This window comes from Budorcas taxicolor, chromosome 2 (genome assembly GCF_023091745.1).
Source record: "Budorcas taxicolor isolate Tak-1 chromosome 2, Takin1.1, whole genome shotgun sequence".
Taxonomy (NCBI): domain Eukaryota; kingdom Metazoa; phylum Chordata; class Mammalia; order Artiodactyla; family Bovidae; genus Budorcas; species Budorcas taxicolor.
The window spans coordinates 179,334,185-179,350,933 of record NC_068911.1 but is presented as its reverse complement, the minus strand read 5'-3'; the positions used below and the strand labels follow the sequence as shown (position 1 = coordinate 179,350,933).

The 16,749-nt window shown below is 61.0% G+C and overlaps 1 protein-coding gene across 6 annotated transcripts in view; it reads left to right on the top strand.

Moving 5' to 3' along the window:
* ARHGEF10L (Rho guanine nucleotide exchange factor 10 like) overlaps positions 1-16,749 on the top strand; it is a 164,842-nt gene that overhangs the window by 137,333 nt on the left and 10,760 nt on the right. For all 6 annotated transcript variants that reach the window (XM_052636257.1, XM_052636255.1, XM_052636256.1 and 3 more), the window contains one exon: positions 16,222-16,396. In XM_052636257.1, the coding sequence (XP_052492217.1) occupies positions 16,222-16,396 (175 nt within the window). The remainder of the gene's footprint in view (positions 1-16,221; positions 16,397-16,749) is intronic.

Sequence of the window (16,749 nt, the reverse complement as noted above, 5' to 3'; positions counted from 1 at the left end):
CCATTAGTGTTGCGACTGCCTAACTTGCCTCCTCCCTGACGGGTGTGTGGTCTCTTGGGGAAGTCGAGCTGCTCCTTTGGAGTCGCTGGTGTTGGTGGGGTGGACTGCGTGTCCGCATCACGGGTCTGCCATCCCCTCGCTTCACTGGCTGGGAGGCCCCCTTCTGCCGACAGCCGTCCCAGGAGCTTGAGACAGATGGACGAAGGGAAAGACAGGGCCCAGGCGTGACCCTGCCCGCCATCACCCGATCACACCCCTCACCAGCAGCCGCACCGTCCTGCTCAGGCCTGCAGCTCAGCTCTGGCCCCAGGGTGGAGGGGCCACAAGGCTCCAGTGCGAGGCTGCAATGATTTAAGATTAGTTTGGACCACCCACTCTTAAGAAGGGGATCAGTGTGGCCCTTGCCCTGCTCTGCATGTGCGAGGGGGCATCGGGCGGGCCCTGGGTGCGGGGAGGCAGGCCCTGGGTCGGGGCAGGCAGGATGGAAGAAGAGGCGGTGGCTGAGGAGGCCCTGCCGCAGGGTGAGATGGGGCCTGGAAATGGAAAAGTTTGTGCGGGCGCAGGCGGGCGGTTCGCCTTCAGCACACGCCATCCTCTGCACAGTAACGAGGAGACCGCCATGCATATTTTAACAGAGCCTCGCTCCGCGGCTCGGAGAAGAGGAGGCCGGCCCACCTCCGCACCGGGCTCTGGAACGGCCGTCTGGCTGCTGCTAGTGACCACCAGACCCAGCCGGGGGCTCCATGCGCCCGGCCAGGGGACTGGCCTCCGGCTGGGCTGCTGTCCAGGCTGCCCTGCGCGTCCTCACTGCGGGGCATGCCTCCATTTAGAGGGCCATTGTGCCAGGCCCTCCTCCAGGGCCGGGAGCCCCCCTGGGGACTGGAGATCCTCCAGGCCAGGGGGCCCAGGAGGGTCCTGGCAGCCCCAGTTGTGGTCGCCCGGTTCTGGCCCGAATGTGAAGACATGGGGGTTCATTCAGAGACTGTGTCAACACTAAGGTGCTTTCCGCAGTTTCTCCACCACCAGGAAGTAAAATAATAACCAACACACACTGAGTGCTTAGCATGGACCCGGCCTGGGGTTTAGCATTTTACATGTCTTAGCCCAATTAACCCTGTGAGGTGAGTACTTTTATTATTCGTACTTTAACCGATAAGTGAACAGAGGCCCAGAGAGGGTCAGCGATCACCCAAAGTCACTCAGCCAAGAGGAGGCCGAGGTGGGATGGGAGCCCGGGCGTCCGCCTCTGAGTCTGCTCTGAAGCCCCGGGTCGGCCACGGGGGGCAGAGGGGCGATCTTCCTGGGCCGCAGCGTCCGCCAGTCTCTATCGTGTGTGAGTCTCGGGCGGCGTCATCCGTTTAAGTACCGCGTTGCCCAAAAAGTTCGTTTGGGTTTTTCTGTAACCTCTTAACCTCCCTCCACCAGCATGGCTCCTGGGCCAAGGATGTGCCCTGTTCATTTCCTGGTGTCTGGCTCCCGCAATAGGTGCTCTGAGTCAACAGTCTCAGAAGATGGATAGGAGGTGTCCTGACCGGCAGGCCTTAGTGCAGAGAGGGGCGGGCTGGAGAGAGACCTCGTCTCAGCTCTTCAGGAGCTCGGAGCAGGCCTGGGATGGTCAACGCCAGCCCGGGAAGAGGAGGCCCGGGATGGTCAACGCCACCCCAGGGAGGGCAGGCCCGTGGGGGCAGGCCCAGGCCCTGTGAGGGCCCAGGGGAGGAGAGAGGGCTTCCAGACCAGGGAGGAGGGGCGGGAGCAGGGGAGGTCTGGGCGGGGCAGGTGAGCGGGCCTCATGGAGACTTGGGGGTGGGGAGGGGCAGGACGGCTGTGTGGGTGGGGGGCTCCCGGAGCGGCCCTGGGCTGCCGTCCCCATTAGGCCCACTGGCCTTGCAGCCGCCCGGACCCTGCAGAGCCCGTGGCGCGGCGCCCAGCCTATCTCTGCGCTGGCCGCTTGCCCCCAAACTGCTTGTTCAGCCCCTTGATCCCCGCGGAGGCCACGGCAAGGCCTGTTAAATGATAATGTAGCTCACCAGGGCCTGTGTCAACACCGCATCCTCCGTGTTCATTATCTCGATTGCCACCTTCAAAGTCTAATCCAGTCGTCTGGAGTTCATTTTAACTGATCGCTGGAGGGGACTCGGGCTGTGGGATGACTGTTGCATCTTAATTAAAAAAAAAAAAGATTCAGGACAGGAGGCCTGAAGCTTGTGGGGCGTCCTCTGCCCAGCCGACGTGGTCAGGCACCTGGGGAGGGCGGGGGTCTCCCTCACCCGGCTCGGGGGAAGGTGGCAGTCGAGACGGGCGGGGGCGCTGGCAAAGGGGCTGAGCTGCGGGTGGGTTTCCTGCTGGGCCCCTTGTACCAAGGGGAACGCCCATTGGAAGGCAGGGGTCTCTGGCCTCTGCTCCAGGCCCCGCTGGCCCCTCTGCCGCCCTCTGAACGTGCCAGGCTCCTTCCTCCTGCAGGCCTCTGCCTCCACTCTTGCCCTGCCTGGAGCAGGAATGCCGTGCCCGCGGGCTGTCCCTTGGGCGGCTCCTTCCCGTCCCCCCACCTTGGCTCAGCAGCCACCTCCTTGGTGGGCCCTGCCCTACCTCCAGCCCGGCCAGGGTCTGCACTCGCCAGCGGCTTCACTGTCCCCAGAGGACTGGTCACTGTCTGCAGTTGTTACCCAGATGGCTGCTGTCTCTCTGCACCCACCCGGCCGTACGCAGATGAGAACAGGGAGAGGTCTGGTCTTTCTTTTTTTTTTCCTGGCAGGATCTTAGTTTCCTGACCAGGGATTGAGCCCATGCCCGCTGCACTGGGGGTGCAGAGTCCTGGGCACTGGCCCCGGGGAAGGCCTACGGCCTGTCTTGTCCACCAGAGCTTCCCAGGGCCGTGTCCACGCCAGCCTCTCAGTCAGTGCTGCTGAGCATTTGCAAAACCACCCCACAACCCAGGGCGGGTCGGCAGCGCAGCTGCCCGCTGCCTTACATGTTCTTTTGGGGCCAAATGTTGAAAATCTGGTTGGGAGGCAGCTTGGGGCCCTGGGGCTAGCTGGGAAAGCGCCCTGGGAGGAGTTGGGCCTCGGAGGACACGGGTCGGGGAGGGAGGCCGCAGTGGAAGAGGCAGGAAGGGGCCCGGGGAAGGGATGGGGCAGAGGGTCTGGAGGTGGGCGGGGGCAGGTCCCACTCGACAGCGGCCACCAGCGAAGGGCAGAGGGGCTCGGCAGGGGCACAGCTGTGCCCCCGGCCTGCCCTGTGCCGGCCTTTGCCGCTCCCCGTCTTCCCAGTCCCTCCTGGGTGCCACTGCAGCAAAACAGGCCTGGGGTCGAGGCTCCCCCTGCCCTGCCGAGAAAGTGCTGGAACGCAAGGCGTGTTGCGTCCAGTTGGGCCCCGGGCCTGGCTCCCGCCCCACAGGGCCCCCGTGAGAATTGATGGGGGCAGCTGTTTCCCATTAGGCTCCGACCCCACCGCCCCCCAGAAGCCTGTCTGGACCGCCTCCCCCCCACCTTTCGTGGGCACTGGGTCACACCTCGTGACCTGCAGCCACAGAGCAGCAGCAGGCTCCTCTGCTCCACAGCGCCTGACTTTTGGGGGACGGTTAGTGGGAGCTTAACCGATGGAGACCCCGTGGGACAGGACCATGTCTGGTGGGCTCCCACAGCCCCCACCACGTTCCTGGGGCTGGGAGCAGGCTGACGCATGCTCGGTGAAGGGCTATGGAGACAGCACGCATTTCTTTTCCTTTCCTTTTTTAACTTTTTTTGGCCATGCCACGTGGCCTATGGGATCTTCCCCAGCTGGGGTTGAACCTGCGCCTCCTGGATCAGAAGCACAGGGTCTGAGCCACTGGATGCCAGGGAGCCCAGGCAGAGGGCGTCTCTCTTGGGAGGTGGGCTCTGTCTGGGGTGGGTCAGCGGCCAGCCGCAGAGCTCCATTCTGGCCGCGGAAGGCGCCTCCCCACGTGCACGCTGTTGGCACTCCGGCCTCTGGGGGCCCAGAAGCCCAGCGCTGCCTGCCCGTCTGCCTCCCCGGCACCTGGGTGCTGGCTGTTGACACCAAGGCGCGCCAGCAAAGAACTTTCCCTGGCTTCCTGGACACCAGCGCCCGCCAGACCTCCCCCTGCGCATCCCCACACCCACCCGCCTTCCCCACCCTTGGTTTTCACATTTAGTGCCCAAACTTAGTTTGCATGTATTAGCTGTTGTAAATCTATCATAACAGTGTGGTGCGGCATGAATAATGCATCGCTGGGCTGTATTAGTTTTCCGTCTCCTATCTTATTTATGACATGAAACGGGTGGGAATTTGCAAAAGCGAAATGCAGGCGCAGGGCTTTTTGGGTAACCGTATGCAAATCGGCGTGAGGGGCGGGAAGATTCCCTAAGCCCGAGGGCGTCCAGGGGGCCTCCGAGGCCAGACTCCCGGTGTTCAGGCCACTCAGGCTTTTGGGTCAGGGGTCCTGTTGCTCTACAGAGTTGTCTCAGTTCAGCAGGTTTAATTATTATTATTTTTTTACGTGTCTGTCATCGTTTATTGTTGTCATCCTGTTCTTTTTGCTTTAATTAAAAGTTGGCAGGTGAAACTTGAGAAATCGATTTTCTAAAGGTTTTCTAAAGGTTGCACTCCAAAGGAGTGCAAGTGTTTTCTCACAGCATGAAGGACTGAGGTTAGATGCTCAGAGGGACTTCCTTTCAGGACGCGTATGGAGGATGGAGTGTAAGCCTGGGCCTGGGGACTCTGTGGGGGCTTCCTTCCTAGGAGGGCGCTGAGGGGTCGAAAGGGGCTCCTGGCCGTGGTTGTGGCCTCTGCCCTCAAGTCTGGGGCTGTGGGGACCCACCTCGAGGATGCCAGGCAGGGCTCGGGGAGCTTAGGGGCCAGGGTCTAGCTCCCCTTCTTCTCACCAAGATTGCAGGGCTTTCTTCTAACAGTCGGTCTCCCCTTGTCCTGAAAGATGTAGGTTGAGGGAAGGATTTCATGGTTTTAAAAAAAGTAGTTTGATGCTGTTGGCCAAGGGAACAGGTTCTAGGAATCCGTGGAGGGAGAAAAGGGAGCCGGTGGAGGGAAGGTGGGGGGGTGGTGGCAGGGGTGATGGCGGGAGTGCAGCCTGGGGACTGAGGCGGGCAGTCGGGCGGGCGGGCGGGCGAGGGAAGGCGGTGGCTGGAGGGCGGCTCTCTGCCCCCGGGCCCTGTTGCCCTGCGGCGCTGGCTGTCAGAGGCTGTCCCCCTGCACGCAGCTCTCCCGCACCCCCCGCCCCTGAGGTTATTCTCCCCCCTAGCCCTGTCCCCCTGCGGCGCTGGCTGTCAGCGGCTGTTCCCCTGCACGCAGCTCTCCCACACCCCGTGCCCCCCACCCCCAAGGTTCTTCCCACCCCCCCCCCCCCCCCCCCGCCCCGGGCCCTGTCCCCCAGCGGTGCTGGCTGTCAGCGGCTTTCCCCCTGCACTCAGCTCTCCTGCGCACCCCCCTCCCCAGGTTATTCCCCCCGCCCCGCTGCCCCCAGCCCTGCTGCATAATTAGGGGAGGCGACACCATAGGAGCGGGTATCCAATGCCCTGGGATTTGGCAAAGACACAGCGCGCCGTGGATGGACCCATGGGATGCCAGGCCTCGGGCTGGGCCTTAGCACAGTGGAGACTGGACGCCCGGGCAGGAGGGATCACACGGGGAGAGGGTTGGGCTGGTGCCCGGTGTTGAGGGTGAACACGGTTGGTCCTGTGAGGGCCTTAGCAAGCCCGGGTGGGGAGGATCTGCCCAGTGGGAACTTCGAGAGGCGTTGCTTGCTGCCCTGCCGTGGTCTGCGTGGGCTTAGGCGGTGGGTCAGTGCGGGTTCGGGAGCTGGCTGGCTGGTTCCAGTCCCTGGCTCCACTACCAATCGCCTCAGTTTCCCCACCTCTAAAATGGGGAGAAAATTATAGAACCTGCCTCAGGGCTCGGCATCGAGATGCAAATAAAACTCCCAAGTCCTGCCCGGTGAGGAGTCAGCCTTCCTTTTGTGGTGAGTGCAGGACCTCCTCAGGGTCCCAGGGACCCCCAGGAGGTGGTGGGCCATGCCCTCCTCCAGGGGATCTTCCTGACCCGAGGATGGAACCCGTGTCTCCTGCACTTTCCGGCATTGCGGGCGGACTCTCCACCTGCTGAGCCGCCCGGGAAGCCCTGGTCCCCTTGCCCCCCATCCAGCCCCCTCGGGACTGGTCCGGCTTCGCCTCGGTCAGTGTGCACCCTGACCTCTCAGGACCCCTGCGTCCAGGGTGCGGGTCTGCATGTGGTCTGAGGCACGGCCCTTCCCGGAGCCTCACCTGCGGGAGGGCAGGACGCTGCCTGGTAGGGCCCGCTCACCTTCTATTCTGAGCCCAGGGGCCCTGGGGTCCAGGCTGTCCTGAGCACGGGCCCGTGGGTTGAGCGGGTGCCATGGGTGCTGAGTGCGGGCCTGTGAAGGAGGGGTCTGGATTAGCGCCATGTGGACTGGCTTGGGCAGGGCGGGCGGGCGCAATGCCATCCGTCCCTCGGGGCTGGGATCAAAGCCAGGCCTCCATGGTGGACCTTTCTGGAAGGGAGCTTCCTCACGCCTCGCCCTGCCCGAGGCCTGACCACCCGAGCTCCCTCTGCCCTGGCGGCTCCAGCCTCCACACCTGCTCCGGCTCTGGCAGCGGCCCCACCCTCTCGGACCAGCCCCCTGGTGCAGCTGTGGTGAGGAGGTCCCAGGGTGACAGGCAGCCCTCTCCCGCTCCCCGTGGGTTAAGGCTGATGGAGACTCACCCAGAGGCTGGTCCAGGCTCTTAGTGAGGAGGAGCCTGTGGAACCTTTGCAGTGGTCCTCCGATTGAGCCCGCTCAGTCACATCCTGCTCTTTGCCACCCGTGGTCCCCTTACTGCCCCCCTTCTCAGTGTGAGGAGGGGGGAGACAGGCAGGAGACAGTGACGAGACATGCTCTGGCCGCAGACGTCCCAGCAGAGGTGAGTCAGGCGTGTGCTCAGCCCTGCGCTTCCGGGACGTCGCTGCCCCTCTGAGTCCTGGTCTGGCCTCCCCGGCTGACAGCGGCTCCGGGCGCCCGGGCGCAGCAGGGGCCAGTCTTCACCTGGTCCCGGCTCCCTCCTCCACCTCTGCGCTGCGCCGGCATCTACAATTGAAGGAACAAAAGGAAATTAGATAGGACCAACGAGGAGAGTATCTGCAGCTCTTGCTCTGAGACGTTTTCTAGCTTCGCGGGTGGATTTCAGTTTGCGTTAGTGGTTTTCGCTTTGTTGGTTTTTGTCCATTGTTATCGTTTACTTTCACTGTGATTTATCACAGGACGTTGACGTTGAGGTTGAGTTCTGTTTATAAAGACAGAACTTCTAAAGACAGAACGTTGCTTTGGCGGCAGCGGGACAGCCTTCCTGCTGGGGCCGCTTCCTGTGGGTCTCGCTCTGGGTGAGGCCACGGTGGCAAAGGGAGTCTGCACCCACCTCCTTATGTGCTTCGTGATGAAGGCACCTCTGTTGTAGGAACTTTTAACTTTGGAGGGTGAGTGGTTTACAGACTCTTTGGAGATGTTGGCAAAAACTATTGATCATCTTTCTAGAAAAATGTACCATGCACACCAGATTTTTACACAGTCAATTCGAAAATGGCTTGTTAAAGACAGGTTTGGGACTGGCTGTTGGTCTGGGGGCAGGGATGTCGTCCATCACTCTATCCCTTGTAGATTCTGGGGTGGCCCTGAGCCAGGAGACCCCGGCACTTGTTGAAGTCTTGTTAGACAGGAATGGCCTCGTCCCCCCTTTACAGGTGAGTAAACTGAGACCCAGAGGCTTTAACGGACTTGCTGGTAAAAGGCAGAGGTGCAGGCACGCCGTAAGCCTCCCTCCTGGCACAGGATCCCTTGGTCTTGATCAGGTCAGATTCTGGAAGCAGAGTGTCAAGCTTTGGATGAAGCCCCCAAAAGGTGTCTGTCCATGGTGTCTGTCAAGGTGTATGCTGTGGAGTCCTGTAAATGGGTGACCAGCTGTCCCATTTTGTCCAGACAAGGTGTTGGACTCCCAGCGCTACAGCTGGGGCCTGTCTGGGCATACCGGGGTGAGTGTGGCACCCTGAGTTGGAATCCTGGCTTTCCCCCCAAATTTTCCGAATACTGCACCTCTGTGAATGGCACTCAGCCTCTCGATTTGTTTTTTTCCGGCTGTGCACTGTTGGTAAGAGTAAGACGGGTAAGGGAAGAGCATTGTGTGCTAATTGCTTTAAAAGACCACCTCTGGCCGCCCAGTGCAGCAGCTCCGAATGTGACCTCTGGTCTCAGTCCCGGGGTGTCCCCTGGCGGAGTTGATCCCACAGCTTTCTCAGAGCCTCAGACGTGCCTGTTAGGAGAGGGTGGAAGGTGATGCCCTCCTCCTGGGTTGGAAGCGATTTGGGGAGGTGCTGGTCGGTGCTCCGTGGGTGGTCTCTGGGCCCATGACGGGACCTCCCAGGCGTGTGGGGACCAGGAGGCAAGGACCCCTTCAGGCCCACGCCCTGCCCAGCGGATCGCCTGGGCTCACCCTGTCCCGTCCTGGGTTCTTTCCCTCTTCTTCCATGAAGACCTCCGGGGAGATGAAGTGCCCCGCAGGGCACGGACAGTCGCGCTCAGTGGGCAGTAGCCTTGCCTGCCTCCTGCTTTTCCTCCGTAGCTCTCGGCCCCCAGAGCCCCCAGCCCCCTTGCTGGCTTCGTGGCGTGCTCTCAGCCCTAACGACTTGGAGTGCTGAGCTGCTCAGCCTGGGAATTTATGGAAACAGGCCCAGATGCGTCACCTGGAGGCGCACAAATTGTGCAGGAAGCGGCTGGGCTGTGTCAGCCCTGTCTGGGACGGGACTGCTCACCTGAGACCCTCCGAGCAGCGGTCTGCAGCGGACGCAGGGAGAGGGTGACGGGCCCAGCCCCATGGGTGCCCGTGGGACCCCGTCCCCGTCCCTGCTGCCTGCCCGCTCCTGCCCGAAGCCCTGTGTGTGGGGTGCTCACGGCCCGCTGGCTGTGTCCCGTGAACTAGCCGGCACCCTAGGCAGGTTCTCCCAGCTCCATGACGATCGAGAGAGGAGACCCAGTTACCCTGTAGAGACGGGCTGGAGCCGTGAGGCAGCCCCGGGCCCTCCCCTCCGGCTGCCTGCCTTTTTTTTTTTTAATAACTGCCCCCACCCCCACACAACTTTTATTTTTCAGTTTTTATCAGAGGATAATTGCTTTACAATATCATGCTGATTCCTGCCATACAGCAACATGAATCAGCCTCAGCTGTATGCATGCCCCCTCCGTCTGGAAGCTCCCCCCGCCCACCCTGCCTCCCCTGCCATCCCAGGGTCCCAGCGCTGGGCTCAGCCTGCCGGCCGTCTCATTTGCGTATGGGGGTATGTGTGTGTTTCTACGTCTCCATCCGTCTCACCCTCTCCTTTCACCGCTGTGTCCACAAATCCATGCCTATGTCTGCGTCTCCTCTGCTGCCCCGCAAACAGTTCACCAGTAGCATCTTTCTAGATTCCACAGGCAGGCGTTAACACGCGGCATTCGTCTTTCTCTTTCCGCCTTACTTCACTCTGTACCATAGGCTCTGACGCGTGTACCCCACATCATACGTAGACACACACACCGTTTGGGACGAAATCATTAAGAAGCCAGTCGCAGACGTCTTCACCCGTCACCCTAAATACTTCAGCAGGGCCCTCTTCCCTAGCTTCAAGAGCATTATCGCGCCCAGGAACCTCGCATGGATCTACTGCCCAGGGACCCATTTTCCCAGTTTGTCCCCAAAGCACCTTCCACAGCCGCTCCGCGTCACCACCTCCAGCAGCCGGCTGGGAATCCCGTGTTGCATCTGACGGCCGTAGTTCTTTTGTCTCCTTCTGTTTTTTAAATAGCGTTATGTGTTCATTTTCTTTTGGCTGCCCTGGGCCTTCGTTGCCGTGCTGGGCTTTTCTCTAGCTGTGGGAGCGGGGGCTCTGTGGCGGCACGGGCGTCTCTCCGGGGCGGCGGCTCTGCTTGCTGACCACGGGCTCTGGGGCACGTGGGCTCGGTAGTTGAGGCTCTCAGGCTTGGTTGCTCTGAAGCATGTGGGGCCTTCCCGAATCAAGGATCGAACCTGTTCTGCCTCGGCGGGCGCATTCTTCACCCCTGAGCCACCAGGGCAGCCCTCGTCTCCTTTCAATCTAGGGCAGCTCCCCCCCCTTTTCCTGTGTGTGGTCTCCGCGAGAGTGACTTTTTTGAGAAGTCCAAGCCCGTGTCTTGTCCAAGGTGCCACCAGCTGGAGTTGCCCCACGGTTCCGCCCTGATGAGGTGGGAGCGTTTGGCCAGGTTCTCTGCAGGGAAGCAGGGCTTTCCCGTCACATTGCTGGGAGGTGGGGAGGGTGTAGGCTGGTCCCATCCTTGGTCTCTTGGTTGAGGTGGGCTCTGCCAGGTGTCCCTGTCATCAAGGTACCAGCTTCCCTTTGTAATTACTGTGGGTAATTCTGGCAAAAATGGGAGGATACCCTGTTCCTCAGCGAATTTTCCCTGCACACTTCTCTGTAACGAGGATTGTCCTTCACCCCACGTAACTACCCCCCTTGACTACCACTTCAAATGCACAGATTATTTTTAAGGCCGGGTGAGCTTTCATCCAGGGCCACGGTTACTATTTTTGATGCTCAAACGGTCTCAGATTCGGCCACGAGGCGCCCTTGTGCCGGCTCCTGGGCCCTTCGGATGCTCCCCACCACTGTTCGGTCACCCCCTTGCCTTCTGCCTCTGAAGACGCTCTGTGCTTACCTGGCTCTTCCCCTGCCCCAGTCAGCATTTCTCCAGGGCGCCCTGCCTGTTTCCCTTTGGTGTGGGATGGTGTTTAGAACCCAGGAGGGGGTGTGCTCACTGCTGTTGGGGTGTCATTGCTGCCAGACATTGTTAGTGCACAGGGCCAGGGAAAAAAAATTCTCAAGCTCATACTGACACCTCTAATTCAAATCCAAGGTCACAGCTCTCCTGCCGCCTCTCACGCGACGCTTGACTCTTGCTGTTTACCCCCCTCGCCCCCCACCGTGTTGCTTAGTCGAGTCCAACTCTTTGCAGCCCCATGGACTGTACCCGCCAGGCTCCCCTGTCCATGGGATTCTCCAGGCAAGAAGACTGGAGTGGGTTGCCTTTCCTCCTTCAGGGGGTCTTCCCGACCCAGGGATCTAAGCCTCATCTCTTGCGTCTCCTGCGCTGGCAGGCAGACTCTGCCACTGGCGCCAGCTGGGCAGCTCCGCCGCTGGCCCTGGCTCCTGATGACAGAGTGTGCCTCAGCCACACAGTGTGGCTTCAGGATCACTGTTCTGCTCCAGCACCACCACCCAGCCTGCTTAGTAGAGCTCAGGGCTTCTTTGTGGGTTGTCTTGTCCGTAAGGACCGAGGTTGTGTAGGCAGAGGGCAGAGTTCCCAGCCTACTTGAATGGATTCTTTTCTATGTGGGTGTGACCATGTTCCTATAAGACTAGATTCACCAAAACAGGTGTCAGGCTGGTGTAGCCCGAGGGCCACTGTGTGCAGACTTCTGGTCCAGACTCTCACGCTAACGGAGCAGCTCCCGGTGCCAGGGAGGCAGCCGGTAAATAGCCTGGAACGCAGGGCCCATGGGCAGGAAGCACTGGGCCTCCTGGGGCCCAGAGGAGGGGCATGACTGGGCTGGTCGTGCAGGTGGGCCGGGGACCTTCTTCAGGGACAAGGCGGGTAGAGGCCTCTTAGACGGTAAGGTAGCGCCCTACTTCTGGGCCCCCCCAGACTGGCCAGAAATTAGAGGAGGGGTCCAGAGGTGAGAAGGGGAAGCCACGGCCTGGACTCGGGGTGCCAGGTGGGTAGCGTTTCATTCAGCTTTGGTGGATGGCCTGGCTGCCTCCCGGGGAAGGATTTCTGAGCTCCTGTCTCCAAACACAGAATGTTTGGGAAACAAAATGAGGTGTGTGCCTCTCAGCACTGAGCCCCTGCCACCCAGGGGTGCTGCACTCAGTGCCCTCAGCCCCCTGGGGACCCACGGTGCCAGGGTGCCAGCCATCCCTGCCCCCTGTGCCCAGGAGGCCCAGCCAGGGCACCCAGACCCAGCTTCCCCCAGCAGGCTGCTGGTGAGGGCAGGGGTGCTGGGGGGGCGGAGGTGACTGAGGAGTGAGGTGGGGGCTGGGGATGCCGCTGCTCCTGCCCATCCCTGCCCCCCACCCCACCCCTGCCCTGCCTCCCCACTGGACTTGGCAGGTTTGCACAGGCCTCAGGCAAAGCCCTTTGGGCCTGGAGACAGACTTGTTACACCTCTGGAGAAATGAGTCTGAATTTCCGCTGCTGACTTCTCTTTTAATTAGATTCCGACAGCAGCGTGCAGGGCTGACTGGCTGCAAAGTCAGGGGCAGCTTTCCGTGGGCCCAGGTCTCTCTGCGCTTGCAGTGCAGTCTGGCTTTTTCGGAGTCAGGAAACGCTTCTGACCTCCCTTCAGGAGCCAGGCAGTGGTCTCGCAGCACGCGTGTGAGCACACACCCACCTTCCTGTTGGTGTCTGTGTGTTTCTGTATCTGTGTGTGAGTGTGTGCGTGCTGGTTTTCAGAGGAGTCTGCAGACAAAGCCTGCTGGGGGCCCCTTCCATCCAGCTGCCCTGTCCCTTTCCCCGTCTGCCTCTCTAGGTGGCACTGTGGATCTGGCCACAGAGTCTCATCTGCGATGGGGCTCTGGTGCCTCTGCTGGTGGAGGGGTCTCCTGTTGGAACGCTGTGCCCTGCCTGGGTCTGGGCCTTCAGGAACGCTGAGTGCAGGCTGCTCCGGGAAGATAACCTCCCACCCCACCGAAAGGGGTTCTCTCTTTGAAGAAGAGCTCCTCTAGAGAAAGGAGCTTCCGGCCAGCGCTGCCGGGGCTGAGTGAGAGGCCAGAGACGTGGACGTTCCCCTCCTTGCCCCGCACCGCATGGACGGAGCCAGCCTTCTGGAGGCTGTGGGGGGCTGGGCCTCCCCCTCCATCCCTGGGGCTCCCTGGCCGAGCCTCCAGGCCCAGGGCCTTCTCTGGGGCTGGGGAGGGCTGCTGTGGAAGGAGGAGCAGAAAAACGCCCCCACAGAAGGCCCTAGTCTGAGCCCCCAGTCTGAAAAGGGGGGAGGCGCTGCCTGGCCTCTGAGCGTGCCTGGCCTGATAGCAGACCCCTCCTCACCCCCAGGCTGATATGAGACCCCCTCCCTGCCCCCGGCCTGACACGAGACCCTCCCCGGCCCCGCCCCCGGGAACCCCCACTCCGATGGACGATGGACGTGACACATTCCCACCTCAGAGGAGCTGTAGCTTCTGCCCTCAGGCCCCGTCAGGACCCTGGACTTTGACCCCGGCCCGCTGGGCCGCCCCACCTGGCTGCAAAGCCCTGCCATCGGGGCCAGGCTCAGAAAGCGCCATCTCGTCAGCCAGCTCGCGGTCTTGCCCGCCGGGGCCCTGCGTCCTGATCGGGGTGCGCACTGAGCTCGCCAGCCTGGCTCCCCCTGGCTCCCTGGTGGAGACCCCTGGCCCCAGCTTCTCTGTCGCGGCAGGAAACCTCTGGTGGTCTGAGCCGGGATGGACCTGGGGCGGAGCCAGGGTTGGGGTGATAGCGGCATAAGAAACAGGGCCTTACTGCCATTTCTCACGTGCTGAGCCCGGGCGAGGCCCAGCGCCCCTGCCTGCCGCCACATAGCTCTCACCCCCAGCTTCTTCCCCAGGTGAACCTGAGCTGGTCACGGAGCAGGCCCGGCCCGCCCTCACTTAAATCAGCCTAACTCTCCACCAGGGCCCTCAGGGCTGCCTGAGGCCTGGGGTGACACGGCCCTGACCGCCTCTGCCTCCTGTGTCCTGCCGCCGCGCTCCCAACAGACCCAGTAACGCGGCAAGGCCAGTCCTGCCCCAGGCCTTTGGCGCTTGCTGCGTCCTTTGCCCAGAGTGTTCTCTCCCCTACCCCATGTCCCAAGTACGATTCCTCTACGTTTGATAACTGCTCCTTCCTAGGGAGATTTTCCTTGGCCGCCTTGTCTTAAAGGGGTCTTGGTATTTTTCTATGCAGTGGTTAACACTACTGGGAGTAATCTTTATTTGTCGTAACTGGGTGGGCTCCTTGCTTATCTTGGTCACAACTGTATTTCCAGCATCTAGACCCACGCCAGGCATATCATAGGGTCTCCAGAACATCTGGTGGATGAAGGAGGCTGTATGAAGGACTGGGTTTGTGCGAAACCCTCCCTCACCCCAGAAGTCCCTATAACCTTTATGACAGACTCCACCTACAAATGGGGAGGCGGAGGCGCCAGCCTGGGAAGTTACTGAGGAAAGGAGATTTAACAGCAGGTCTGATTCCATGCCCATGTTCTAGCCAACATCTAGAGTCATGGGCTTCCACCCAAGATCTGTTCTTTATAGGAAAAAAAAAAAAAGGAAAAAACAGAAAGGAGGAAAGTCACCATGTTCTGCCCTGGAATAATCCTCACTGTGTAGGCTTCACCTCTCCTGGCCCTCCCCTCCCCACTCCCTCCCCCTCCCCACTCCCTCTCCCTCCCCTCCCCTCCCCTCCCCCTCCCCTCCCCTCCCCCTCCCCTCCCTGCACCCTCCCCGCCCCCTCCCCTGGTTCTGGAGGTGGCCCTTTTTGTTTCTTTTTGTAATAACTGCGGTGCATTCTCACTGTTCTGTGTTCATCACCCATGATGTTGAATAGATGGACGGCCCACTGGGGGACGCGCCAGAGCCACCTGACTGTCCCCAGTGGTCAGGCATCTGTCTAGTCTGCTCTGCTGGGGGTTGTTGATGTTTAAGTAACAACCCGGTATCGTAGTTGGATTTCAAGCATCCATCCATTTGCTCTGTGATCAAATTTCACTGTGTGCTGAGGTCTCTGCCGGGCACGTGGAAGGGCCTGAGGCTCAGTGTCTGTCCTTGGAGTCCATGGACCAGAGTGGAGAGAGCCAAGTGTGGCCAGAGGGGCATAGATGTCACCGGGCTGGAAGATGGCAGGCAGAAGGCCAGTGCAAGGGTGCCTGGGGCGGGCCTCGTGGACGCCGAGTCTTCAGGTGCTGAATCCCAGCAGGGCAGTGGGCGATGCCTGTTGCAGGCAGCCCATCGCGAGAGCGGTGACGGGGCTGCAGCGCGCGTCCTGAGTGTCCTTCGGGCCCGGGCTTTGGTTGGACAGGGAAGGCGGGAGTTGGGGCAGCGCTGGGCCTGAAACGCTGAGTTAGGGAACTTGGATTTTCTCCTGAGGTGGATGGGAAGCTGGGTGTTTATCTTGCTTTGCAAGAGTTATTTTTTTAAGATCAAACTGTTTAAAGGAAACTCAAATCGCATGGAAGGTTTATCTGGAAAGGCCCTTCCTCCCGCCCTCTCCCCCTCTGCAGTCCTGCTTCCTGAAACGCTCTCACCTGTCCTGGGTTTAGACCATCGGGTGCCTCCCTTGTGACTCCTAGCTGTCTGCGCCCGTTTCTGGATCGGTCCCGTCTGGACACACGTCTCGCCTCCCTGTGGTGAAGGTGAGGTTTGGCTCAGGCCGCCCGCCTCCCTCCCAGGAGTTCTGTTCTGTCGGTGCCTTTGTCGTTGTTCAGGCGCACAGTCGTGTCCGCCTCTCTGCGACCCCGTGGGCCGCAGCACGCCAGGCCTCCCTGACCATCACCGACTCCCGGAGCCTGCTCAAACGCATGGCCATTGCATCGGTGATGCCATCCAACCATCTCATCCTCTGTCCTCCCCTTCTCCCCTAATCTTTCAGGGAGATTAGCGTCAGGGTCTTTTCCAGGGATTCGGCTCTTCGCATCAGGTGGCCAAAGTATTGAAGCTTCAGCTTCAGTCTGTCTAACGAATATCGAGGGTTGATTTCCTTTAGGATGGACGGGTTTGATCTCCTTGCTGTCCAAGGGCCTCTCGAGAGTCTTTCTCAGCAGCACAGTTAGAAAGCCTCTTCTTTTTGTGCCTCTGTACCGTTAGATAATGTGTGCAAGCCGCCGCTTCCCCTCCGTAGACCTGCCGCCCTGTCCTTCCCTCGTGTCGCGGTCGAGCCTGGTGTGTGCGTGTCTTTCCCTGTCCCTCCTTCAGTGCTATCCCGTGGGTAGCTTGAGCTGGGCCACTTAGAAGTATCGACTCCCCAGGAATCAATGGACACAACACACCAGGAGTCACCCCGCCTGTTGTTAAGTGTTTACCAGCACACCAGTGTGCGGCTCCTGAGGTCCCCTCCCTCTGACCTCGTTTAGGGGTTGGGTGAGCTTGGCCCCCAGAGGCTCAGCCAGCCGGCCCGTCACAGACAGCGCTCCTTCTGTGCTGCAGCAAAGCTTCGAGGCGCACCAGGACGAAGCCGTGAGCGTCACACACATGGTGAAGGCGGGCAGCGGCGTCTGGATGGCCTTCTCCTCTGGCTCCTCCATCCGCCTCTTCCACACCGAGACGCTGGAGCATTTGCAGGAGATCAACATCGCAACCAGGACCTCCTTCCTGCTCCCAGGTGAGACCCTGCCGTCCCGGGCGGGGGCCTGTGGCCAGGGGAGTGGGCATGGGGGAGGCGGCCTCCAAGCTGGGCCAGCCCATCTCACGAGCCCTCGAGGCAGCCTTTCGTCGGCCTTGAGAACCCGGCCCCCCGGGGGAAGCAGCTGGCTGAGGGTTCCGACCCAGGCCTGCCCTCCGGAAGCCCTTCTGGCTGTCCCCACGGCATGGCAGGCCGGCACCTGCGGAGGCAGGCTCCAAGTTCAGGGACTCCCGCGAGCCAGGTTGCTAACACGCCATGTCGGGCGGGAGGCCGGGCCCACCTATACCGGCCTCTCCTCAAACCCAATTCTGCCTCAAATCCCCTTCAAAATG